The following is a 27,017-nucleotide window of genomic DNA, read 5'->3' as shown; positions in this document are numbered from 1 at the left end:
CGCTCGCTGAACAGAGCAGACCCAGAGACAGAAGTGTGAAAATGAAAATATTATGAATCTGAAGCTGACTGCTGCATGAGTGCTCATGCAGCAGTCAGCTTCAGATTCATAATATTTCCATTTGCTTCAAGCAGGATACACAAGAAGTACGTTCAACTCGGACACGCAGACTCGTGGTAATAAAAACCGTAAACAGCAATCGTTCGTGTGTCCACGCTTTCCAACAAACATGAGACGTCTATCCGACGTGCAGATCAAGTCTAAATTGCGTCGGTCGGTCTGGACCATATCTGGACGTCGAACTACGACGTCCCTTGGACGTAGATACGAGGTTCAAAATTTGAACATCGGGCTAAGGATTTTCTTGGACGTCTGTACAACATGCAGAACAGGTTCAGGAAATGGACAAAACTTTTTTTATACTCATAAACACGACAAAGTAATCCTTTGATTTCTGATTTAAATATCACATGTAACTTACTCTTCTGAAAAATTTTGGTGTTAAAATAATGTAATATTTAAATGTTTAAAACCATAGGCCTAATTAAAGTACCATAATGTGACCATATAAAATCTTGCATGGCTTTATTTATTTGAGTGGTATTTTTCACTGGAGCATTGACAGAAACAGTAGTTTACATCTGTATTAGATCTATAAATTAAATATAGATCATCTCCGAAGTCAAGGAAGAGATGTAAGCTCACAAACAGAAGGCAGTTGAATTGGAGTTGAAACTTTCTAATCTCAAAAAAGAGAATAAAGAGCTGAGATCTAGGGTAGGAGAATTGGATCGCTACAAAAGACGGTGGAATTTATGTATAAAACGACTGCCAGAGAAACAGAATGAGAACATTAGAGAGGAGGTGATCGCCTTGCTTTCCAAGATTGCTCCTGGTGTGCCCTGGGAAATGGAAGAAGCGGTTGACACGGTCCATCGAATTGGAAGAAAAGAAGAAAATCGCACACGTCAGATCATCATGCAGTTTTCAAAGAGAATTATGGGGAAGTCGTGGCCTAATGGTTAGAGAGTCGGACTCCCAATCGAAGGGTTGTGAGTTCGAGTCTCGGGCCGGCAGGAATTGTGGGTGGGGGGAGTGCATGTACAGTTCTCTCTCCACCTTCAATACCATGACTTAGGTGCCCTTGAGCAAGGCATCGAACCCCCAACTGCTCCCCGGGCGCCGCAGCATAAAAATGGCTGCCCACTGCTCCGGGTGTGTGTTCACAGTGTGTGTGTGTGTTCACTGCTCTGTGTGTGTGCACTTCGGATGGGTTAAATGCAGAGCACGAATTCTGAGTATGGGTCACCATACTTGGCTGAATGTCACGTCACTTTCACTTTGTCACTTTCACTTTCACTTTCATATAGTTAATAAAAATTAAATAGATTAAAATATATTAAAGTTTTATAAATTTAAATCGATAATTAGATTAAAATGTAATATATTAGATTTAACAAATATTTAATATATATTATAATATTTATAATATTATTTTCATTTAGGTAATAATAATATTATATCATATTCAATAATAAATTTTTAACACATAGATTTAAATTGAATGAATTGATTGCTTTTAACTTAACTTAGTTATTAAAAAAAACACGTAACTAATTTTTCTTGATCCAATAAAGAAAACTTTTTTTTTTCTACTTTTCAGGACGGGAACAGCAAAAAAAGTTTAACTTCTGATTCGTGGGGGGGCGTGCCAAGATGGCGTACTAGATAGCAGCATAGTGTTACAGCCAGCGGAGTCTCAAAGGTTATTTTGGTGTTATTAGAATTTTCCCTAATTGTTGTTTAACGAATTTGATTTTCATCATCTAAAGATGGCAGGTAGAGGAAGAAAAGCTGAAGATAAGGTCATGATCAGTAACAGAATTGATCATGATTACGCTGATATGATGGAAGTGTGTGTTGAAGCTAATAAGCGTCTCTTGGAGGATTGTAGTGCTGAGAATCTACCTGTTACTCCCAGCATAGTGCATATTATGAAGAAAGTGCATCCTGATTTTAAGGAAGACTTCTCTAATGCGGATATCCTCGAGGCTATTTACTCCCTCGGTAAAAGATTTGACAAGCAGGAAGAGAAGTTGGAGGAGTTGACAAGAAAAATGAAAGAGAACTGTAGCATCATCTCCGAAGTCAAGGAAGAGATGTAAGCTCACAAACAGAAGGCAGTTGAATTGGAGTTGAAACTTTCTAATCTCAAAAAAGAGAATAAAGAGCTGAGATCTAGGGTAGGAGAATTGGATCGCTACAAAAGACGGTGGAATTTACGTATAAAACGACTGCCAGAGAAACAGAATGAGAACATTAGAGAGGAGGTGATCGCCTTGCTTTAGATTGCTCCTGGTGTGCCCTGGGAAATGGAAGAAGCGGTTGACACGGTCCATCGAATTGGAAGAAAAGAAGAAAATCGCACACGTCAGATCATCATGCAGTTTTCAAAGAGAATATACAGAGTAGGGATGCACCGGTTGACCGGCCTTAAATCGGAACCGGCTCATCTCGCGTGTTGGATGAGAAACGAAAAGGATTAAAATGCTTTTTTTTTTTTTGTAAAGTACAACTTGCATACACGTTTGAGAAGCCAGAAGTAAATGTCAGTTCTGTACAGGATGATTATTTTTATTTTACCTTAAAAATACATTGACTTAATTTGATTTAAAAATCACCTGAAAAAAAGTGTTTCATTCATCCAATTAAAACATTTTAGGGTAATGAATCACATCTATATTTTTTTAACTTGAGACAATAGTTATTTATTTTTCATTGGCTCAAGTAAAAAAAATATAGATGTGAATCTAAATCTTTTTTTTTTTTTTTTATTGGACGAATGAAACACTTTGCATCTTTGTTTTATTCGCACCAACATTATTTGATTTTAACATTTTGGAATAATTTATTTATATAGCATACTTTATTTAGTCTCACTGGTAAAAACCTTTTTTTATTTAAAACCAAATTTAAAAACTAAAACAAATAAAGAATGCTGATTAAGAAACATCTTATTGAATGTGTGTTTATTTTTTTATTTTAAAATAAGAACTATTCACCTTTAACCTCAAATTTCAAAAGTTAACACTTAACACTTAAGACCAGTTCTATTTGATGTTTTCAACCCAATTAAAAAACAAAAGCCAAATGCTGATGTCTGTACCATCTATGTTTGTATTGAATGTGTTTACTGCGCAGTTACCACCATTAATTTCAGATGGTTACAATTATTGTTTTCAATAGCCAAAAGCCAGCTTGGCCTATTAAATACCAAATAAACATCTTGTTTATGCATACTTTCCTTCTTTCTTGTTTGTTGCTTAAAGAAAAAAAATAAAAATAAAAATAATTCGGAAATCGGTATCGGAATCGGCCAGTTTGCTTGTAAAAAAATCGGTATCGGAATCGGCCATGAAAAATCCTGATTGGTGCATCCCTAATACAGAGACCAAATCTGGGCTCTGTCCAAGGGATCAACCGTGTGCAAGGAGGCAGGCTGTCATTTTGCTGAGGACTTAAACAAAGAGGACAGAGAGGCGAGGCAAGTGCTTTGGCCACGCATTAAACAAGCTCAAGCAGAAGGGTAAGCAGCGTACTTTCAGGGTCCTTTTGCTTTCATTGAGGGAAAGCAAGTTTTTCAATGATGATGATGAAAATGAAAGAAAGGGAAATGTTTATTTCTGAGACTCTTTTTGTGTTGCAAGTTTATTCTTCAGATCTATTTTCTGACTGTTCAGTGACATTTTCTGTTAGTTCACTGTGAGTTCCAGTGGAGTATGTTCTCACTAAAATCTCGATTATCTTTTTGTTCATTGAATGCAAGGGGACTAAAGGACAAAGTAAAACGCAAAGGTATATTTTTATTTTGTAAGGGGCAGAAGACACATTTAGTTTTTCTACAAGAGACTCATTCTACTGAAGAAGATGCAGCTTTTTGGAAAATGCAGTGGGGAGACACAATTTTGTTCAGTCATGGCTCCAATCGATCAGCAGGTGTCGCCATATGCCTTAACAATTGCCCTGGGAAGGTTGTGACTTTTCAGTGTGATGCTCATGGACACTGGCTTACTGCTGTGGTTAACTGTGAAGGTATTTTTGTTATTTTAGTTAATATTTATGGCTATAACAGTAGTGGGCAAAACAAGATTTTTGTTGTCTAATATTACAGATGCCCTTACACAGTTTAAATCAAAATTTCATATAAATTTGGTTCTAATTGGAGGTGATTTTAATATTGCACCTGATGAGTGGCTGGACAGATCTCCTTCTTGTTATACAAGCCACCATTTTAATATTATTATTCAGGAGTTTTGCCATTTAAATTCTCTTACAGATATATGGAGGGTCAAGCATCCTAATGCTAGTCAGTTCTCTTGGGTCAAACCTAATGGATCCTCTAAGTCACGGATAGACTTTTGGCTCATTACTGAGGAATATTCTGAGCTTGCGAATAATGTTTAAATTTCTGTGGCACCATTGATAGATCATTGACACCAGCAATAAAACATACCAAAAGGAAAGACTATTGGAAGTTTAATGCAGAACTTTTAAAGGAAAAATATTATTGTAGTCAAATAAGAAATGTGATTAATGAGATTACAAATTACTTTTCTTTCAACTTCAAATGGGATTAAATGGGAGTATTTTAAATTTTAAACTAGGTAAGTCTCAATTTGGGTTGGTAAACAAAAAAGCAGAGATCTGAAGCAAAAGAAATTAATGCCTGTTGTAATACACATGACATGATTCAAGATGTTGAAAAGTTACTCTCTCTTCAAGTTAAATTAGACAGTATGTATCTAAGAAAAGCTCAGGGAGCTTTTGTAAGGTCTCATGCAAAATGGATGGAAGAGGGTGATGAGCTCTGTACTAATACAATTGTATGTCTAGCTAAATTCTTCATTCACAAATGTAGAATTGAGAAATCATCTCCAAATGTGTTGTTTTTTAAAGTGAATTTAAACTGTATATGAAATCTTAAAAAAATTTGAAAGGCCCTAAAGCACAAAAAATATATGATACCCTAAAACACTTCCCAACTGAGGTTAATAGCTGAACAATGACTGAATTCTCCCCTTATGTCATGTTATAATCTCTTTTTTTTCTCTTTATATAAATCATCTTTATTTTTTGTTACTAAGACTACATATTTCCTGTTTGTATTAAGAGCTGCTCCCTCAGGCTATATCTTTTCTGTTTCCTATTCTGAAGAAACGTTGTTCTTGTTATCGAGGATGCATCGAGTGCAGACTTGAGAAAATCGAGCCGTTAGAGAAATCCCAGAAGACACTGCGGGCGGCCGGTGTATGGAAGCCTGCAAGCTTTAAAGTGTAACTAAACCCCTGGTCAGAGCCTGACTCCACCCACTGGCAATATTTAAAAAATGCTGAAAAGTGGGCAGAGCACAGCGGCGATAGAGGGGACGAACCGAGGACGGGGCTCAGCGGGTGGGGCGTGAACCTGAGACCCGCAGTGACGGATTAATTGACAGCTGCTGTCAGAGTCCCTTCAGAGCATTCATTTGAAGTAGAGGACTTTTCTCCCCCACCTTCACCTGAAGTGGAGGATGTCGAGGTGTCTGTGGACACAGGGCCAGGGCCTGAGCCATATCAATTCGAGCCGCTGGCTCAAACTGCTGTCTTAACTCCCTCATGCCGATCGGCACTGCATCGCCTTTCAGCGAAAAGATTCCTGAGGCTTTTAAAAACTCCCAGCCTGGTTCATTACTCAAAACCGCAATCATGGGTAAGAGGTTAACCCAGAAAGCCATCATTGACACCCTCAAGCGAGAGGGTAAGACACAGAAAGAAATTTCTTCTGAACGAATAGGCTGTTCCCCAGAGTGCTGTATCAAGGCACCTCAGTGGGAAGTCTGTGGGAAGGAAAAAAGTGGTGGCAAAAAACGCTGCACAACGAGAAGAGGGTGACCGGACCCTGAGGAAGATTGTGGAGAAGGACCGATTCCAGACCTTGGGGGACCTGTGGAAGCAGTGGACTGAGTCTGGAGTAGAAACATCCAGAGCCACCGTGCACAGGCGTGTGCTTTTGAACCAGAAACAGCGGCAGAAGCGCCTGACCTGGGCTACAGAGAAGCATCACTGGACTGTTGCTCAGTGGTCCAAAGTACTTTTTTCGGATGAAAGCAAATTGTTGCATGTCATTCGGAAATCAAGGTGCCAGAGTCTGGAGGAAGACTGGGGAGAAGGAAATGCCAAAATGCCTGAAAGTCCAGTGTCAAGTACCCACAAGTCAGTGATGGTCTGGGGTGCCATGTCAGCTGCTGGTGTTTGGTCCACTGTGTTTTATCAAGGGCAGGGTCAATGCAGCCAGCTATCAGGGGATTTTTGGAGCACTTCATGCTTCCATCTGCTGAAAAGCTTTATGGAGATGAAGATTTCGCGTTTTTCAGCACGACCTGGCACCTGCTCACAGTGCAAAAACCACTGGTAAATGGTTTTACTGACCATGGTATTACTGTGCTTAATTGGCCTGGCAACTCTCCTGACCTGAACCCCATAGAGAATCTGTGGGATATTGTGAAGAGAAAGGTTGAGAGACCCAAGACCCACACACTCTGGATGAGCTTAAGGCCGCTATCGAAGCATCCTGGGCCTCCATAACACCTCAGCAGTGCCACAGGCTGATTGCCTCCATGCCACGCCGCATTGAAGCAGTCATTTCTGCAAAAGGATTCCCGACCAAGTATTGAGTGCATAACTGAACATAATTATTTGAAGGTTGACTTTTTTTTGTATTAAAAACACTTTTCTTTTATTGGTCGGATGAAATATGCTAATTTTTTGAGATAGGAATTTTGGGTTTTCATGAGCTGTATGCCAAAGTCATCAGTATTATAAAACAATAAAAGACCTGAAATATTTCAGTTGGTGTGCAATGAATCTAAAATATATGAAAGTTTAATTTTTATCATTAAATTATGGAAAATAATGAACTTTTTCACAATATGCTAATTTTTTGAGAAGGACCTGTATTGTAGAATTAAAACACGTTACATTCAAATGTCAAAAAAGTTACTCAAATCAATGAACAGGACTAATAAAGCCCCATTCTTACAGATCATTAACTAAAAAAAGTTGGTTTAGGGTTTAGTTACCCTTTAAACTCGCTCTAGCAAATGCTTGATGGCTCTTGAAAGTAAACATTTAGGTTTCGTTTTTGCTTAATTTTAATAAAGATATGAGACCTGGAGAAAGTCTAAAGTATTTTTAATTGGCATATTAAAATTAATCTTAACATGGTCATAGTTAAACATATAACACTGTAAAATAAAACGTTATACAATTATACGTAAATAATATCTATAATAGTATAAAATGTTTTAATAAGTTATAACATTTGTTTGTAATGTTATGTCATATTTATGGTTCATTGGCCGCTGCTTATGCTGTGATTATGCGGTCAGTTAAGCAAGAACGCAGCGCATCTCAATACTAGTATATATATATATATATATATATATTATAATATATATATATATATATATATATATATATATATATATATATATATATATATATATATATATATATATATATATGTATTCTGTGTTCTCGTGTCCTTCCGAGTTCGTTCTTCTAAGGAAGCTTGGCAAGACCGTCTCCACGTGAACACAAGACCGTTCTTTGCGTTTTTGGAATTGAGAAACAGCCACTGTGCGCAGCAGGCCATCGCCATCTTGGCAGCACCTCACCGCGCTACTCTACCGGGCAATCAAAAAATGGACAAAAAGGCTGGAGCTGGTTGCTAAAGCCACGCCCACACGCTCGACGGCAGTGTCAGCAGCGGCAATCCACCTGTCACTCAAGTGGCCACGCCCTTAATTATGCAGAATTTTAAGGTTTAATATAATTTAAATGGATAACTTATAAAAAAATTTCACCCCCCTCACAGTTGTCAGGAAGGGCAAAATTAGCTTAGACCAAAATAATTTTTTGAACCAGGCTCAAGCGGCCAGTCGATGAATTACAGTTTTAGTCACTTCCGTGTTGGCTTCACGAGAGAGAGCGGGAGGTTGCTGCTCGGTTGGTACCATAGGTCGGTACATTTGACAACACACAGGGTATATACAGAACTTCTTAAGTTGAATTTAATACCTTTTACTACCTTTTTTAATACCTTCAAAATATTTTTTAATACCAGCGCGACTTCAAGCTGCAACTGTAGTGGCCTAAATTAAATATCTTACCAAATGGAATAACATATTGCATCACAATGTAACAAGGTCATTATAACTTAACATCAACACTGGACTCAAAAACTGCCCACAGAGATAAGAATAGAAATAAAGACAGAAGAGGAAGGAGACATCTTCTTCATAGATCATTAGTCAGTAAGTCTGATGTGTGAGCAATCTAAAAAAGAGGTCGCCGTGGAGTAAGCACAGGTGTTATTAAAATAAATTAAGCTGATACATTTAAGTAAAGCAGAGGGATTATTCAAGATGTCACAATGGGCCTTTGTCCATAGTTTTTGACAAAGCTTAGAAGAAAACACGGCTTCGCAGAGCTTATTGCTTTATTAGACAACCTTAGCCTATAATTATAGCATTATTAATCCAAAGTAAAACATGAGCCAAGTGTTGGACTACATATGACAGATATAGATATGTCAGGACTGTTTTGTCAAAGTTAGATCATTGGTTCTCCAGCTACGGCTCACTATTGCTGGTACTCAGGATACGATTAAACATACAATAAAATAATTTAAACAAAATCCCTATAATTTATGTTTGGCTTTATTAGAGCCATGCTAAACCTTCAGATTAAGGCGAGACACTGCAGGTGAAAAGGGTAAAAAAAAAAAAACTAATAGTTATCACCTTCACAACCAAATCGAATGATCACAAATATAAATAAAAACATTTTTAAAAATACAAATTATCCAAAAATCTAAGCTAAAACACACAAATTAGCAAATATTTCATTAAATATGCACTAATTTGCATAAATTTATAGTACAAAAATCTGAACACTATATGAAGTAAATTTCAAAATTCTTGTTGAAAATTCTTGAGTCAAATGTTTTTACAGATGGAATTCTTTGTATCTCTTTTTGTCACTCCATAATTCAGAAAATACTTTGAACAGCAGGAAAACAATATATTTTCACAATTTTGGGGGGAATAAAATGTTGTATTTAATAAAGAAAATTATATATGAACATCCCTCTGTAAAAACATTCGGAATATAGACAGGAATAAATATGTAAACTTTGGTGTGTGTATGTGCTACTGAAGTGGAGATTTATGTCTCAGTGTTGGAGAAAAAACTCATTTTGAGAAAACGGCCTTTACAAATATGTATTGTAATTGAAATCTAGAAAGTGAAAGTGAAAGTGACGTGACATGCAGCCAAGTATGGTGACCCATACTCAGAATTCGTGCCCATTTATGCTGCGGCGCCCGGGGAGCAGCTGGGGGTTCGGTGCCTTGCTCAAGGGCACCTCAGGCGTGGCGTTGCCGGCCTGAGACTTGAACCCACAACCTTAGGGTTAGGAGTTAACCTCTCTAACCACTAGGCCACGACTTCCCCATAAGAATATTTGCGTTGGCCGGGAAACCTAAAATCTATTGACACAAATAGATAAAGTGCTATAAAATAAATACTTTAGTGTCTTTTGGATGTTTCCTTTCCATTAGTCTGGAAAAAACACTTGACAGGTGCATGAAAAAACTGTGTTTTTGCCTGCATTGTCCACCCTTAAGCATTACAGTAAGTCTATAACACTATGCCCATCACAAGCCATGTCAATGTTAGTCACAATGGTGGTACTTGGAAAGACTAATATTTTCCGAGAGGGTATTCTGTGAAAACCACTGACCTAGATATTTAGTCAATTTGAGAGGTGGCGCAGGACCCCATGGCCTGCCTGCTTGTGGCCTAGACTGGAGCTATTAATCCTGAATTTGCATATTTAACAGGTAAATTAATCTACTCCAACCTCCATTTAATTAAAGCAATTTTCAAATATTATAGCTACTATTACTGAAAATTAACAGTAGGCTAAATAATAAAATGATCACAAATGCGTGAAAATGTTCGAATGCAAACAACTAAGCATATAGGTCTACCAAACATTAGGCAGTCCCTCCAGGATTTCACAATTTTTTTTTTTTGTGATTTTTGCGATCAAAATTACTGATTTTGCTGCGGCTTTTCTCAAAATTTGACTTTTCTGACTTCGAGAACCACTGTAGGGCTCCAGACTAACGTTTGAGGACACCAGCACTAGTGCCATTAAGTTCTACAGAAAGGGGATCCAGCACCTGACAGTAAAGCACCTTAATCGCACATGTACATCTCAGAGATGTCTATTTAATGTCTTAATTTACATATGCAAGATGTATTTTTAAGAGTGCTTGTTCATCTGCAGTACGTCTCTAAGATGTTTCCTGTCAGATGTCAAATAGACATTTATTAGAATGTATGTAAAACTGCTTCTGAGACGTTTATCAGAGTACACAGCAGATGATTCCCAGATCTTTAGCAGATGTCTTACACATGTAATAAATATATTACATATGATAAAATGTACTTTTATTACTGTCATTCATAATGTCTAAATATAATTTAATGAATACAAAAATATATAGACTATTAGGGAGTGGAAATGGCCTATAAATACTTCTCTGCAGCCATCTACTAGTGGTCATTTAATATATTTTTTATTATTATTTTTAAATAAGTGTTTGCTTTCCTACATTATGAAACTTTTAGTTTTATACATGGGGAAACCCATTAAAGATTAACAAATATTGTCACATTAAAAATAACTTTCAAATTTGGTAATAGGCTACTTTCGGTTTGTTTATCCAATGTAGCTCTTGTAAATCGGTCCTGATGAGAACGCAAGGCCTTTCTTTGACTGAATGCGATGACGTCACGGGACGCTTCTAAGCCAAAATTCTGCGAAAATTTTGTGGCAATTACGAAAATTTTCTTTTTTTCGAAAATCTTTTCACCTTTCACTATTCAACAACATTTTAATGTTGTTTAGACGTCGGGCAGTGTCGTCTTTTCAACAAGGTTTGTTATCTTCTAACAGCAGTTAGGGATCTGGCTAAAGACCCAGATTTTTAATAAAGATTGGCAATACACGTACTCGTGCATTTAAGGGTTAATTACATTCATTTCCAATTAAAACACAGTTTGCATTGAAATGGCTGACAAAAATTTACTCAACTAACGTCTATAGGACGAACACTGAAGCAGGCCTGATGCTTGTTTTACATCAGTTACAAGCGAATGTGCAACACTTTTCCTTTTTACTTTATTTAAAAATTACTACAACAAGTAATAAATCGCTGATTACTTACCTCTCGAGACAAGTATAGATTTTAATTTTTCAAACGACCTCACTACTACTCTTCTTCCAATTCTTCTTCTTCTTCTTCTACTACTACTACTTCTTCTTCTCTTTTATTGGCGGTTCGCGCGAATTTACTCGGCATGGACAACCGCGCGAGTAGGCTACAGGACGGGAGGGGAAAAAAGCTGGAAATTTTTTTTTATTTTTATTTTTTATCACTAAACTACTGTCATAAAAAGTTATAGTTTTGTATATACATAACTCCTGAATAAAAATTAACATGGGTTTTGACTGATTAAAAAAAACCAAATTTGATTGGTTTGTCGATAGTGAGCGCAAATGATAAGCGGTTTTATTAAGCGAGTCATTGAGTCGTTCATTCAAACGATTCGTTCAAACGGCCGATTCATCAAGAATGAGACAGATGTTTGTGAATGGGTCATTGAATCTTTGACTCAAACAATTTGTTCAAAACACTGAATCATTCAAAACACGATTGAGTGTTGCTGTGAGATGCGCTATGTTGTGATCTTTGTTTGGATTCATCGGATCTATTTTTGCTGCTAAAATAGACCAAAACAGTCATTATTTCATCTAAAATGTAAGTGACTTAATATTATTAACTTGTTTGTTGAACTGTCATATCAGTGTCACATTTTCAATCGCGAGGTGATGGTAAATTAAGTGATGGTCAATTGTCAGCTCTCTTGGTCGTCAGGTCGTGTGATATAAACTCTTAGAAGAGAATGGACCTTTAGAGTTAAAAAAATAACCTTTAAGTGCAAAAATGAACTTCTAGCTATCAAAAAGGTTCAAAGTTGAACTTAAAGGTTCTATAATGATCCACTCGTTATTTGGCAGTTATTTTAAGAACCTCTGTTGTGGTAAAGGGTTCATATTAGAACCTAGCATATTTGAACCATGAACCATGAACCATGAACCTTTTCTAAGATATAACGTACTGTAAAGACTAGACAGAGTACAGTTAGAACACGATTTGCTTAACTGTTACATTAGTAAATTATTAATTTACACACTCAGTATTAATTAATTTTCTCTTATTTAGTTACTAATTGTGATGTCAGATGCAGTTGTGGCAACATTGTTGATACAATGTGTTTCGTCTGTACACATGACCACCTCACATATCTCTAAATTGCACAATAATCTTTAGTGCACCATATTGTTGTCAATTTTTAGAACACAAATTAAATATCACAAAAAAAAAACAAAGTTCAGTTTTATGTTCATAAATGAACCAGAAGCTATTCTGTGTTAAATGGAGAGGGTGAAGTGAAATTCTTACTCCTAAAAATAAACTTTATGTTCAATAGGCTATCTTCATATTTTACAGCCGTACATCCTTTAAATTTTCCCCATACCACATTCAGCCTTGAAATCTCAGATAGCCTATTCAGCTCAGAACATGACAAGTGACAAAAGCGGATTATTTTAAATGAATGTGGTTGCAAAACACCTTTTAGACATGATCAGGTTGGGCACATGTTTATATTATTGAGGAACACCATTATGTCATTCTGTAACACTCCTTCGTATCTGAAGCATATTTAAGGTTTCGTCAGCAAGATTATTTTTCTTTCTTTCTACCTATCTTTCTTTCTTATTAGTAATTGTTTAATTATTATTATTATCATCATCATTATTATTATTTTTACTATTATTATTATTATATTGTTTCGATTTTGAGAATAAAAACAATGAAGAACTGAACCTGGACGACAACAGGACGCTATTATCATCAATCCTCAAAAGAGACACCGTTGTCCCTATCAAGGTAGTATGTTGAATTAAAATAATACTGTTTGTATGTACTTTATAACTGCCTTTATAACTCTAACTTTATAAATATAATTTTATGACTCCTGTTGTTTTAACAGATACTGAAATTGATGGAGACACTTTAATGAAACTAACCAAAAATGAAGGATTCAGTTAAATTTATAAGATTACAAGAAAACCTAAAGACTGAGATGCCAGCAAGACCACAGACACCACGAGTAAGTTAATATTCTACACGTGTTTAAAAATACGTTGACACCTTTACTAATTATTATTTACTATTGTAATTATTTAATGGGATGTACGGAAGAACTTAGTGACTTTTTCTTATATTTATGCATTTGGTTGTTATTACAAAGCAACTTTATTGCATTCCCATTTTTAATGGGATGCTCAATCAGGAGTGATGGTCAGGTCAGGTGTCCACATATGTTAAGCCGAACTATATTGTTATCTTGTTGATGTTATATTGTTGACTTCCTGTTGATATTCCACCTGGATCAATCTCAAGACAACATATTGCTTGTTTTTAGCAAAAAAAAAAAAAAAAAAAAAAGATTCAAGGTCTAGAGATTTTTTCTTTGACAGGACAAAGCAAACAAGATCAAAAACAATTCAAGGTCTGTTTGATTAAATGCGCATATACATGGTAATTTCCATGCAGTAAGTTTATAATTTTAGAGAATGATGAGGGTACAGATGTTTTTCTCTATTTTCAGGTATGCAGATGGTGAACACAACAAGTTGTCTTCAGCCCTTATTACCAAATACCAGTTCTTGAGAGAAAAGACTGGCAGAGGATGTGCTTAAAAACAAATTCAAAAAAGAAAGATCACCTTTGATTAATGTTGAAGAAAAAATGACATTTGCAGCATCATCAAAAAAATAAAAAAAAAAATAATACCACAAGTCCATCAAAAAAAATATCGCAACCATTGTAAAGGTAGGTTTGCTAAAAATAAAGTGACACTTCAATACTTACATTTCTATTATCCTGTGAGAATGTTTCATGTATATGTTTATTTATTTATTTTGCAGATGGAGGATCTATCTGGTCAAGATTTGTATCAAAAGAGGCCAAGGTCAGTTGGGGTAAGAGTCACAGACAGAGTCTGGTGGCACAAACAGTGACCAGCGAGTGTCAAAGAAGAGCAGCTGGGGGAGATATTAGCTGGTTCAGGTGTGTTTAAATGGCTAGATCACCCCAAAATAAAAATTCTGTCATTACTCACACTCATGTCGTTTCAAACCCGTAAGACCATCATTCATCTTCAGAACACAAATTAAGATATTTTTTTCGGCATTCTGAGCAGGGTTTCCGCGGGGTCTTAAAAAGTCTTAAAGTTTTAATTATGATTTCAAGAGGTCTTACATTTGGGCACGGAAAGACCAGAATTGCGATTATGGCTGAATTTTATTTGTGCAGTTCTTAAAAAAGGTCTTAAAACATCTTACATTTGAGCTTAAAAAACCTGCAGAAACCCTGTCTGAGCCTCCATAGGCTGCAATCCAACTGAAATGTTCCCAGACCCAGAATTGTAGTAAGGACATTGATTAAATAGTCCATGTGACATCAGTGGTTCAACTGCACTTTTACGAAGCTATGAGAATACTTTTTTGTGTGCAAAGAAAACAAAAATAATGACTTTATTCAACATTTCTTCTCCACCAGATCACATTCCACCATTATGGAGAGTATCAAGAGGCATGGACATTGCTTCCCTCTGCATGTAAACAAGGCTCAGCGCATGCGTGTTGTATGTCAGCAGCATGACGCGCATGCATTTTTTACGTGCAGAGGTACTCTTGATAATGGTGGAATACATGATTTAGTGGAGAAGAATTGTTAAATAAAGTCACTATTTTTGTTTTCTTTGCACACAAAAAGTATTCTTGTAGCTTTGTAAAATTACAGTGTAAACACTGATGTCACATGGACTGTTTTACTGATGTCCTTACAACGTTTCTGGGTCTGGTAACATTCCAGTTGTGTTGCTCACTAAGCAGGGTTAGAAAGCTCTCAGATTTCATCAAAAATATCTTAATTTGTGTTCTAAAGATGAACAAAGATCTTGCGGGTTTGGAATGACATAAAGGTGAGCAGTTAATGATAGAATTTTCATTTTTGGGTGAACTATCCCTTTAATTGGGAATTTTGCAGGACAGTGGCTTTCTGTGCTGATCTGGCCCAGTTTCCACTGTAATGTTTGTTAGAATTCCATCTTGACTGCTTGCCTGGATTTCTCATAAGGAAATGAATGACTGACATGTTTTTTAAATGTTATTTTAGAAAAAATGTAAAGGCTAAATTTCGTTGTTGTTTGCGTCTTCAGACTAATGAAACTGAAGTACTCAAATGAAGACCCTAGCAGAATGGAGTGTATATGGTGATATTTTTTTTTCTTTTTTTTCTCAAGGTTGATAAATGCTGTGGTAAAGTTAATACATAAGAATTTGAGTACTCCATCCTTTTAAATACTTCTAGGATACAGACGTTGCCAGCAATCAGGAGGTGATCCAGAAGACTCGTGGGAATCTATTTGAAGGTGCAGTCATTGAAGACAGCCATGTTTTGTTTTTGTTAACCTGATTAAGATTTTTGGTATTCATAATTTACACTGATGACCATCGTAATAATACTACAGTTTATTGTTCTTATATTTTAGGGTATACCATTCACAGATGTGGATTACATTGCCGACCAAAGTGACATTACCACTGCATCCACTGTAATTCCATGCTGCTGTGTAAACCGGACTTCATGAAGCATCTGTCTTTTTGCAAGGGTAAGCACCCTGCCACAACCACCACCATCCCAGCTCCAACTAGTGCTGTATCCAAGCATGTTAACAAAGTTGAGTGGAAGGAAAAAGTGTGGAAGAAAAAGTTGCACAACCAACCGAGAGAACCACAGCCTTATGAGAATTGTCTAGCAAAATCGATTCAAGAATTTGAGTGAACTTCACAAAGAATGGACTGAGGCTGGGGGTCAAGGCATCATGAGCCACCACACACAGACGTGTCAAGGAATTTGGCTACAGTTGTCGTATTCCTCCTGTTAAGCCACTCCTGAACCACAGACGACGTCTTACCTGGGCTAAGGAGAAGAAGAACTGGACTGTTGCCCAGTGGTCCAAAGTCCTCTTTTCAGATGAGAGCAAGTTTTGTATTTCCTTTGGAAACCAAGGTCCTAGAGTCTGGAGGAAGGGTGGAGAAGCTCATAGCCCAAGTTGCTTGAAGTCCAGAGTTAAGTTTCCAAGCCTGTGATGATTTGGGGTGCAATGTCATCTGCTGGTGTAGGTCCATTGTGTTTTTTGAAAACCAAAGTCACTGCACCCATTTACCAAGAAATTTTGGAGCACTTCATGCTTCCTTCTGCTGACCAGCCTTTTGAAGATGCTGATTTCATTTTCCAGCAGGATTTGGCACTTGCCCACACTGCCAAAAGCACCAGAAGTTGGTTAAATGACCATGGTGGTGGTGTGCTTGACTGGCCAGCAAACTCACCAGACCTGAACCCCCGAGAGAATCTATGGGGTATTGTCAAGAGGAAAATGAGAAACAAGAGACCAAAAAATGCAGATGAGCTGAAGGCCACTGTCAAAGAAACCTGGGCTTCCATACCACCTCAGCAGTGCCACAAACTGATCACCTCCATCCCACGCCGAATTGAGGCAGTAATTAAAGCAAAAGGAGCCCCTACCATGTATTGAGTACATGTACTGTACAGTAAATGAACATACTTTCCAGAAGGCCAACAATTCACTAAAAAAATTTTTTTTTAATTTGTCTTATGAAGTATTCTAATTTGTTGAGATGGTGAATTGGTGGGTTTTTGTTAAATGTGATCACAATTAAAAGAACCAAAGACTTAAACTACTTCAGTCTGTGTGCATTGAATTTATTTAATACACAAGTTTCACAATTTGAGTTGAATTAATGAAATGAACTTTTCCACGACATTCTAATTTATTGAGATGCACCTGTACTTCCACCATCCCAGCTCCAACTACTTCCACCATCACCATCATAGCTCCAACTATTTCCACCATCCCAGCTACAACTACTTCCACCATCACCATCATAGCTCCAACTACTTCCACCATTCCAGCTCCAACTACTTCCACCATCACTATCCCAGCTCCAACTACTTCCACCATCACCATCATAGCTCCAACTACTTCCACCATCACCATCATAGCTCCAACTACTTCCACCATCCCAGCTACAACTACTTCCACCATCACCATCATAGCTCCAACTACTTCCACCATTCCAGCTCCAACTACTTCCACCATCACTATCCCAGCTCCAACTACTTCCACCATCACCATCATAGCTCCAACTACTTCCACCATCCCAGCTCCAGCTACTTCCACCATCATTATCATAGCTCCAACTACTTCCACCATTCCAGCTCCAACTACTTCCACCATCACCATCATAGCGCCAACTACTTCCACCATTCCAGCTCCAACTACTTCCACCATCACCATCCCAGCTCCAACTACTTCCACCATCACCATTCCAGCTCCAACTACTTCCACCATTCCAGCTCCAGCTACTTCCACCATTCCAGCTCCAGCTACTTCCACCATTCCAGCTCCAGCTACTTCCACAATCCCAGCTCCAACTACTTCGACCACCACCACCATCCCAGCTCCAACTACTTCCACCACCACCATCCCAGCTCCAACTACTTCCACCATCCCAGCTCCAATTACTTCCACCATCACCATCATAGCTCCAACGACTTCCACCATTCCAGCTCCAACTACCTCTACCATCCCAGCTCCAACAACCTTCACTGTGCCAACCACCCCAAGTACGAAAATACAAAGGGTCCGTGTGAAGCAAGTACTGCGTAAAAATTGTCCCATATGCCAGCTTAGCATGAACAGAATTAATTTAAAAAGGCACATAGAAAGGAAACACACAGGAAATCATTGAATGTGTTGTAAACCGTACTGAAAATATTGTTGAAACTTCTGATTTCTAGACATCTCAACGTACTGTAAACCTTGTCATCAATGCGGAAGCTTCTACCGTTACCAAGAGTGGAAAGATGGCCTACACAGTTTTAATGACCGGATAATCCTTGATCTCTCTTTATGCTTAACCATAAGGAACATGCTACAGGTATTTTTTTATTTTTATTTCATTTAAGTATAACCTGTGAATGAATCTTTTTAAAGGGTAAATATATGAAATTTAAACAGAACATTTTCTGTATTTTTACTATAATGTTTCTCCCATAGGTGCATACTGCAGTGAGCAGAGTGGTAGAATATTTAGAATTGACTACAGGGGTAAAGTTTCCCTCAGCTAATACAGTTCTTCATGGGTATATTCATTTTGAAGCACTCACTGATCATGATTATCAGTTTTCCTGTGTAAATTGTGGTGATCATCCACCAGTGGTCATCATGGACCTCCATAAAAAGCGAGCCTTCCATTTGTCAGGTAAAAATATTTTCATGGAATAGACTGATTTAGATGTCAATTACAGACCAGGGGTGTGTTTCCCAAAACGAACTACGATCGCAAGTTCTGTCATTACCAATTGAGCTCAATGGAACTTACGACCTTAGTTCACTAACACTGCTTTCGGGAAACACACCCCAGGTTACTTTCAGAATTTACTATTTGTGTAATGTTTTTTCCACATTATTTCTTTAGTAAGTGACCTTGCACAACCTCCAGAGGACTTTAATGGAGAGGTTGATATGGAGCATTTTTGGCATTTTTTTTCAATGGAAAGGATCAGTCGAGGATTTGTAACGAGTAATGCCAGCCAAGATTAATTTGTAAACATGTAACACCTTATTCATTGACTGAAGAATTGTGTGACAAACTAATTAACAAACCCAAACATGTTACATATCATGTTTATATTTGTCAAGATGTCAAGATCAATATGTTTTAATATATTTCTTGTGTTTTGATTAGGGCTGTCAAATGATTAATCACGATTAATCACATCCAAAATAAAAGTTTTGTTTACATAATATATGTATGTGTACAGGGTATATTTATTATGTATATATAAATACACACACATAAATTTATGTATTTAGAAAATATTTACATGTATATACATTTATATATTTATATTCTTATATTTTATATCATATATAAATATATTTAATATATAAACATAACATATTCTTCTTAAATATATACATGCATGTGTGTGTATTTATATATACATAATAAATATACCCTGTACACATACATATATTATGTAAACAAAACTTTTATTTTGGATGTGATTAATCGTGATTAATCATTTGACAGCCCTAGTTTTGATATTCCCAAAGGTGACCAACACAATCCATTTAAAGTTCCGCCAACTTTCCACTTTTGGGCACCGTGGATAGCCAGAAATACAAGCCGGTCAAACAGTGTCCTCAATATGGAATTTGAAAAATTCCGTCCGGCAAAACCAGCTGAGGTCTGTGAAATAACAGTCTCTGAAGACCGCCTGACAGAGGAGCTGTACAAGCAGAAGGTAAAAATACAGTTAATTAGGGGCCAAGCACCGAAGGTGCGTAGGCACCTATTGAAACCGTTGGCGTTATTATTATTCTTCTTCTTCTTCTTCTTCCGCCGCAAGTCTATGGCAGCCCATAGAACCGATTGCGGGAAAGTTGTATAATTTGGCACACTGATAGAGGACAGTCCCAGCATCAGCTATAGCAAATTTGAAGTCTCTCTATCTCCTACTCTCTAGCGCCACCACTTGTCCAAAATTTCAATATTTTTATGCTAATAACTTTTGAACCGTACGCCACAAAATGAAAATTCTTTTTTCCTCTGAATCCTTGGCTCAGGCCAAGTCGAATGAACCCCGAAATTCAAAAATCGCAAGGTCTTAGTTTTTTCGCTATTTTCAATTGTTCGAAAAACCTACTTTTTCGAACTCGTCCTAGACGGTTAGTCCGATTTTCACGAAAATTGGCTCAGTTCATCTTCTTATGATGCCGACAAAAAGTTATGGAATTCAAGTTGATTCGTCCAACCGTTCTCGACTACCACACGAAAAAATTCTACGAAAAGCACGCAAAAATGCTTGTGAGGCTATAAACTCCGCAACGGTTTGGCGTATTGAGACCAAACTTGGTGTGTGTTATAACAAGCATGACCTGAGACTTCCTGCAGTGTGTTCGACGCAGCGCCACCTAGTGGTCAGGAGATATGAAAAATGCATATTTTTGCTTATAACTTCTGAATGGTTTGGCCAAAAATCACAAAACTGGTCTCATTAGATTCGGTGGGTCATGTCAAGTCAAATGATATCCAATTTTCCCGTGTCGGCCATTTTAGGTGTCGGCCATTTTGAATTATGTTTCAAAATGCTGTATTTTTTTAAAAACGCATTATCGTATCGCTACGAAAATAATTACAAAAATGTTTGGATCCATGCCCTGAAGCTACTCAAAAAGTTTGGTGGCAGCGCCACCTTGTGGTCAAAAGTTATAATGAAATATCTGATATATGCTAATAACTTTTGAAAATATTAGACTATTGAAATGAAAGTGGTCTCGCTATATTCTTTGGGTCCTGCCGAGAACATCGATACCAATTATGCCAAAATTGGCCATACTTCCTGTCCGCCATTTTGATTAAAGTTGAAAACACTACTTTTTCGAACTCCTCCTAGACCGTTAGTCCGATTTTCACCAAATTTGGTTCGGATCATCTTCAGACCAAGCTGACAAAAAGTTATGGAATTCGTGTTGATATACAAAACGGTTTTCGTTTAGCGCATCAACGAATTTGTTCGTAAGATGCCAAAACACATCTGAGGCTGTATCTCGGCAAAGCTTTGACATATTTGCACCAATCTTTGTATGTGCCATTGTCACCTCACACTGACCATGCCACATCAATTTGGTAACAGCGCCACCTATTGGTCAAGAATAATAAACCATTCATAAACCATTAATAATTACATTTATAAAAATGCTTATAACTTTTTATTGCATTAGCCTATTGCAATGAAACTGGTCTCAAAATATTCCTTGGCTTATACCGACAACATAGATACCAAATATGCCAGAGTACGCTGAACTTCCTGTCCGCCATTTTGATTAAAGTTGAAAACCTACTTTTTCGAACTCCTCATCAACCATTGGTCCGATTTTCACCAAAATTGAATCACATTATCTTCAGACTGTGCTGACAAAGTGTTATGGATTTTGTATCGATAGACAAAACCGTTTTCGCATACCACAGCGACGAATTTCAGGCATGATGCCAAAATGACACTTCAGCCTGTATCTCTGCAATGCTTTGGCATACTGACACCAAACTTTGTGTGTGCCATTCTCACCTCACACAGAAAACACCAAAATGATTTGATTACAGCGCCACCTGTTGGTCAAAAGTGATAAGCCATTTAATCATAATACTAGTGCTTATATTTTATGATTTTTCCACCATTTCAATTACAATCATCCTAAAATTGCTGTAATTGCTCATTGTTGCATTTGGTGTGATGCTCCATGCCATGCTTAGCTCCTCAATTTGCCGCTGGAGTGCTTGGCCCCGTAATTGCTGCTTGCAGCTATATTTATATTTGTCTTTTTAGGAGTGATTTACAGGCCATTATTTTACCTGAAAACATGAAGATCCTCACACATTTTATTTTATTTGACAGGTTCATGTGGTTAGAAATTTATGCAGGGAGTGTGGGTTGGATTCCTCTGGATCGCGAAATGACCTCCTCCTGAGACTGTCCAATGAATTGCAGTCAAGGCACACGTATGACAAGGTCTTTCAAAAGAATTGGGCTGCGTCAGGTAAGCAAAATTTCACAGTGTACTGTATGTGTAAGATACTATTATTGTTAAGGTTTTTCACCGGGTGGAATAACTTCAAATGGTGTTACTCTTTTAATATCCGAAAAGTGTTTTCACATACACATATCAGTGAGGATGAAAAACTTTTTAGTTGGATAAACAAAGGTTGTCTTTTTACAATCTGTTCATTTCTGCTTCTTTCCATTTCAGGCAGTTGGGCTGTGATTATGTGCCCGTGTGGCATTGTATACAGTATAAAGTGCAACATTAGAGCTGAAAGCCCACGTGACTTCACAGACATGCTCCTTTCTTGGAAATACATGCCAAATATTGTAATATGACTTCGCACGTGGACTAGCAACACACATGAATCTGAGAGAACCAGAAAAGTTGCCCTTCAAACCATTTGAAGGATGGTTAAAGGCCCCAACTCCATAAAAACATAGCACTAGACAAAGATAGGAAACTAAAGGTGTCACTTCCTTGGTTGAATTGCAAGAAAGTGGTCCCAGACTGTGATGGCCATCCCATGACTGGTTCAGCAGAGCATTATGCTCTGTATGATCGTTTCCATGAAGATAACACAAAGGATGCCGTAATGCCTTGAGGAAGCTTGGCCTGGTCCCGCAACTTGCTGGAATAGTCAACAGCCAAATAGCAGAACAGCTGTTTGCAAAAATGAAAAAAAAAAAAAATAAAATTACTACTTAAACATGGCTTTATCATCAACTCATCTGTTTCTCATGAGGAATATCATTCACCACTACAACTGTCACAAAAACAAACAACGATTGTGTGACATAAAAAAGGCTTTTGATACCAAGATAGCTATGAATATCCAAAGCCAGGCAGTGTTGGGTAACTTTTTCAAATTTGATTATGCAAATCTATCACAAATGCAGCATATTATTATTCACTGTTTTGTATAGTTGAAATTTATTTATATTTTTAGAAATTACAGAATTCATTAAGACACCTTCCACTGCTCAACCTGGTACATTTGACATTCTTAAACTTGCACTAACACATATGACTATTAATGAATTAATATATTGTGATTTTCTACTTTTGATTCAGCAGAAGCCGTGCCGCCGTCAGTGGCCCTCGGCACACCCCGACAGCAGCCCTTGGACACGCCCCCGACAGAGGCCCTCGGCACGCCCCCAACAGCGGCCCTCAGCATGCCCCGACTGCGGCTATTGACTACTCTTTGAAATTTAAGCACTTTGCAAAAGAATGGAATCCTATCCAGGACAAACTGGTAAGTTAATTAGTACAAATAGTAATTGTTTTTCATGTCACACACTTATAATAATAATATCTGTTATTTGCAGCTCAATTATGTGCTGGACACAGAAGCAGAAATTATTGTGAAAGAAGGGCCTTTATGTATCACACGTGAAGAATTCTGGAGCCTGGGGTTGCTAAGAGACATGGATTATCATGTGAGTACTGGGAAGTTAATAAACACAAGGAAGGGAAACAGCATTTTTATTTGCTTTTATGCTTGTTCACTGATGAGTTTTGGTTGTTTCTTGCAGATTGGGAATGCCTGCTTTAAATTGATTCATGAAGCAGCTCATCAACGTGTATGTAACTTTTATCTGAGACTAAAGCTTAAATTTGTGCTGTTAATTTATTCTGTTATTTTACTGTCTACTCTCAAAGTTACTGTTTTTTTTTTTCCTCATAGGGCAAAGACATTTATATAGAGGACATGTTCGTTGTTCCTACATGGAAGGATACACAAAGCAACATCACTGCCAACTTTCCAGTGAGTGAGTATAAAATAAGTATGGTGTCACAAAAATGTAGTACTGCATAATGACAACATTTTTCATTAATGTTAGGAGGATATCGACATGAAAGACTTCTTAGTCTTTCCAGGTTGGACCAACACAAACGGTCCAGGACAATTCATTCTCTGTGTAAGGGAATGTTACTGTTACTAGATATTACATAGTACATGCAGTGGTAATTAACTTGGTTTGTTCATGTGTATTCCAACAAAGTGAACTGCAGCTCTACTCTTTGTCCTAATGACTTTTAAACTCATGTGCATGTCTTTAACCATTATCACATTATAGATCATGAAGCCACTCCTGAGAGAGATCCTCCTTTTAGACTCACAGTACACACTGCATGAGTCTGGGTTTGGTGATGCTGAGTACAGAGCCATTTTTAGGTCCACATTTGAGGCATACTGTTTGCCATGTTCATATATACTGTTTGCAACGTTCCTATAGCCTAATGTCTCAGTGGTTGTCACATCTATCTGTTTCAAATTATTTGTATTTTTTTTTTTTTTTTTTTTTTTTTTTTGTATAGAGATCTTGCTCAGAAAATTGATCCAGGGAGCTGGACTGAGAAGACTGGGCATGATATTGTGCTGAATAATACATTGCATAATTAGATATTCCGATGAAATATGATTGCCCATAATCTGCATTTCATATACAAGACGTGACAGAGAAGACAGCAGCTTTTATCTATCAGTCATGTTTCATGTATCACTAATCTTACCTTATTTTTTTGTTGATTATAGGGCTTGCCACGCCAGATCTGTTGGAATGACTGTGGGATTTTTATGCTTATGGTAAAGTGTCCTTTTGTGTGTGTGTGTGTGTGTGTGTGTGTGTGTGTGTGTGTGTGGAAACCATTTGCATGTTTCTTTCAACATAGTAAATAAAATGTTTTCCTTTTCTCTGTTTTAGTATACCCTTTCCATTGTGACAAGCACAGGGTTTCAATTCCAGGAGGTGAGTTGATTCAAAAATGTTTATAAGGATGAAATTGATGCTTTAAATGTTTCTTATATACATACTTGTTTATCTTGAAGTAAAGAGATGCATTAAAAACTAAAGACTCTCCTTATCATTGTCACATTTCTTTCAGATGGACATGCCTTTGATTCGGAAGTGGTGGTGTCTTCTAATGGAGCGTTTTAAAATTGATGGGTATGACAGCCCTAAATAATAAACAATAGCCTGTGTATGTTCACCTGTTGACTACATTAACTTAATGTTATAAGTAGACACCAATAATTTTTTTTTTTTTTATGCAATACTTTAGATTAATCTTGTTGTTAATGTTTGAAAGGTATGGCCAGAGGTTTCAGCCAATATTCAGAGTGCCAAGGAAGTGTGCCATCACTGAGAAAATTCCAGCCCACATGCAGGCTGTCTTTGACCGCACTGCAGAAGAAAAGAGACTGGTGGACTTCATTGTACATTCACCGGGAGCTGAACAGCATTTGGTGAATATGATGACATATTCATCATTACAGACTCGCAGTAAATAAATCAACCAGGGCTTTTGTTAAAAATATTGTCAATTATGTGGCCCATTTTTTTGGCAGTCACAGGCAAATAAAAATCCTGTCTGTGATTGGTCGCCTACCTGCCTCTCTAAATACATACCTGCATACAGTACATGCACACAATCTGCCCATGCACTCATTGATCTTCAGCGGAGTACTCCAGCAGTACTCAGCAGTACTCAGGCAGTGCATGTTCATTTGTTTTGGAGGTTTGGCTTTGAAATAAGCCCTAAAAGTAGGGGGTGGAATATTTTGGGTTGATTGCTTTCAAAATCTACCTTAGTCTTGCTCGTTTCTCCAATTCTGCATATTGTAGCTTTAAAGTCAGTTGTTCCTTCACTAACAACTATCACACAATACACTTAAAAATCCTATTACCACAAAATAATTGTAATAATTGTGGCAAAATAATTTGCCTGTAGGACGTACTCAGCGGGAAGACTTCAAAGTGGTATCCTCCGAAGTCCTTTCGCCCGGTGCCTGTCTACCTTGACAGTGAAGAACAGCAGGACAACCTTTTTACTTTTCTGAAGTCAGTACTACATAAAACAACTATGCACCTGAGCTTCACGGATGAAGTGGTGTTCTATTTCCAGAGGAATGCATAACAATATAATGTATTGTGCATGTTTCTGCCCTTTCAAACCCTACTGTATATTATACCTTATGCTACTTATGTACAGACCTGTGTATATTTCAATTAACAATTTTCTTTTGATATGCCATCATATATGGCCTGGCTGGCTTCAGAATTTGTCTCTGCAGGATGCTAAGCAGGCCTTCCTCTCTCGTCCTGATTATCATCACAGGTAAGAGTAGAAAATGCAATTGTTTTTACACAATGTCCAATGTATAATTTTTTTTTTAAGCGTTAACAGTATTTCTGTTAACCCAACAGTGATTTATGTTCTCCATTTACTATTTCAGTGAAGTGGAAGAATTTAATAGGTTGATAGAGAAACAATTGAGAAAAAAGTGGAGAGCATCCAGGTGGTGGGTGGTGCTGCTGCATACATCACAATGTGTGCTTTACATATTTAAAGGTCAGGAAAAGTCATGTCAGTAATATGTTATTTCTATTCAGATTTCTTGCATCTCTCTCTACACTCTCAGAAAAAAAAGGTACAAAAGCTGTCACTGGGGTGGAACCTTTTCAAAATGTACACCTTTTTGTACCCTTTAGGTACTAATATGTACACTTTAGATACTAATATGTACCTTTATGGTACCAATATGGAATCTTTAGGTACAAAGGTGTGCCCTTTGAAAAGGTACCGCCCCTTGAACCCCTTTTTTTTTTTTTTTCTCAGTTCAGATGGGCTTTATTGACATGAATGTTTCAAGAACCTTTGTTCCCACAACATCAAAATAAAAATTTTCCAAATCTTTGAACAGAATGCAATGATAGTATTATGAACATTAATTGGTATGAAGATTGATTTGATAATTATTTTTGTATCGTATATGTTTGCACTCTGTGGTCACTAAGATCATTTAATTATGAAATTTTAAATTAGAAAGTAGAACATGTTCAAATAAATGTTCTTTTTTTTATTCACTTCTCTCTCTTAGGAGTCAGCGAAGACATTGTCCATCAAGTTATTTCTATGTGGTTCATGTCATGAACAAATTTGTTTTTGCTTGTGTTCAAGTTCAACTGTTGTAATATATTATTTTATAAAATATACACAATCTTAAATCTATCCCCAGAGTCATCCTTGTGTCTTCCTTCTGTACTTGAAAATGTGGTTGATCTAGTGACT

At 37.1% G+C, this 27,017-nt stretch overlaps 2 protein-coding genes and 2 long non-coding RNA genes across 5 annotated transcripts; all 4 read left to right on the top strand.

Annotated features, from left to right (window-relative positions):
- Positions 1 to 11,514: 11,514 nt before the first annotated feature.
- Positions 11,515 to 13,994, top strand: LOC109081663. The gene is made up of 3 exons (XR_002016266.2): positions 11,515 to 13,126; positions 13,230 to 13,349; positions 13,851 to 13,994. It is a non-coding gene; the product is annotated as an uncharacterized LOC109081663 (long non-coding RNA).
- Positions 13,995 to 14,027: 33 nt separating this feature from the next.
- Positions 14,028 to 16,023, top strand: LOC122138643. Its single transcript, XR_006155709.1, has 5 exons — positions 14,028 to 14,074; positions 14,170 to 14,311; positions 15,465 to 15,518; positions 15,617 to 15,677; positions 15,798 to 16,023. It is a non-coding gene; the product is annotated as an uncharacterized LOC122138643 (long non-coding RNA).
- Positions 16,024 to 17,041: 1,018 nt separating this feature from the next.
- On the top strand, positions 17,042 to 23,154 carry LOC109080994. Of its 2 annotated transcripts, none has more exons than XM_042732080.1 (7): positions 17,042 to 17,973; positions 18,131 to 18,270; positions 18,390 to 18,594; positions 19,452 to 19,642; positions 21,794 to 21,935; positions 22,146 to 22,793; positions 23,013 to 23,154. In XM_042732080.1, the coding sequence occupies exons 1-6, from the start codon at positions 17,109 to 17,111 to the stop codon at positions 22,274 to 22,276; spliced, it is 1,674 nt and encodes a 557-aa protein (XP_042588014.1). In that variant the 5' UTR covers positions 17,042 to 17,108; the 3' UTR covers positions 22,277 to 22,793; positions 23,013 to 23,154. The 2 variants fall into 2 exon arrangements, with proteins under 2 accessions (XP_042588014.1, XP_042588015.1); XM_042732081.1 differs by having other exon boundaries at positions 23,016 to 23,144.
- On the top strand, positions 22,804 to 26,441 carry LOC122138642. Its single transcript, XM_042732082.1, has 10 exons — positions 22,804 to 23,196; positions 23,270 to 23,380; positions 23,477 to 23,524; positions 23,629 to 23,709; positions 24,481 to 24,531; positions 24,650 to 24,694; positions 24,831 to 24,892; positions 25,035 to 25,191; positions 25,677 to 26,063; positions 26,182 to 26,441. The coding sequence occupies exons 2-9, from the start codon at positions 23,369 to 23,371 to the stop codon at positions 25,860 to 25,862; spliced, it is 642 nt and encodes a 213-aa protein (XP_042588016.1). The 5' UTR covers positions 22,804 to 23,196; positions 23,270 to 23,368; the 3' UTR covers positions 25,863 to 26,063; positions 26,182 to 26,441.
- The last annotated feature ends 576 nt before the right edge of the window (positions 26,442 to 27,017 follow it).

The sequence above is a fragment of the Cyprinus carpio genome, chromosome B10 (genome assembly GCF_018340385.1).
Source record: "Cyprinus carpio isolate SPL01 chromosome B10, ASM1834038v1, whole genome shotgun sequence".
Lineage (NCBI taxonomy): Eukaryota > Metazoa > Chordata > Actinopteri > Cypriniformes > Cyprinidae > Cyprinus > Cyprinus carpio.
This window is presented reverse-complemented; position numbering and strand designations above follow the sequence as displayed.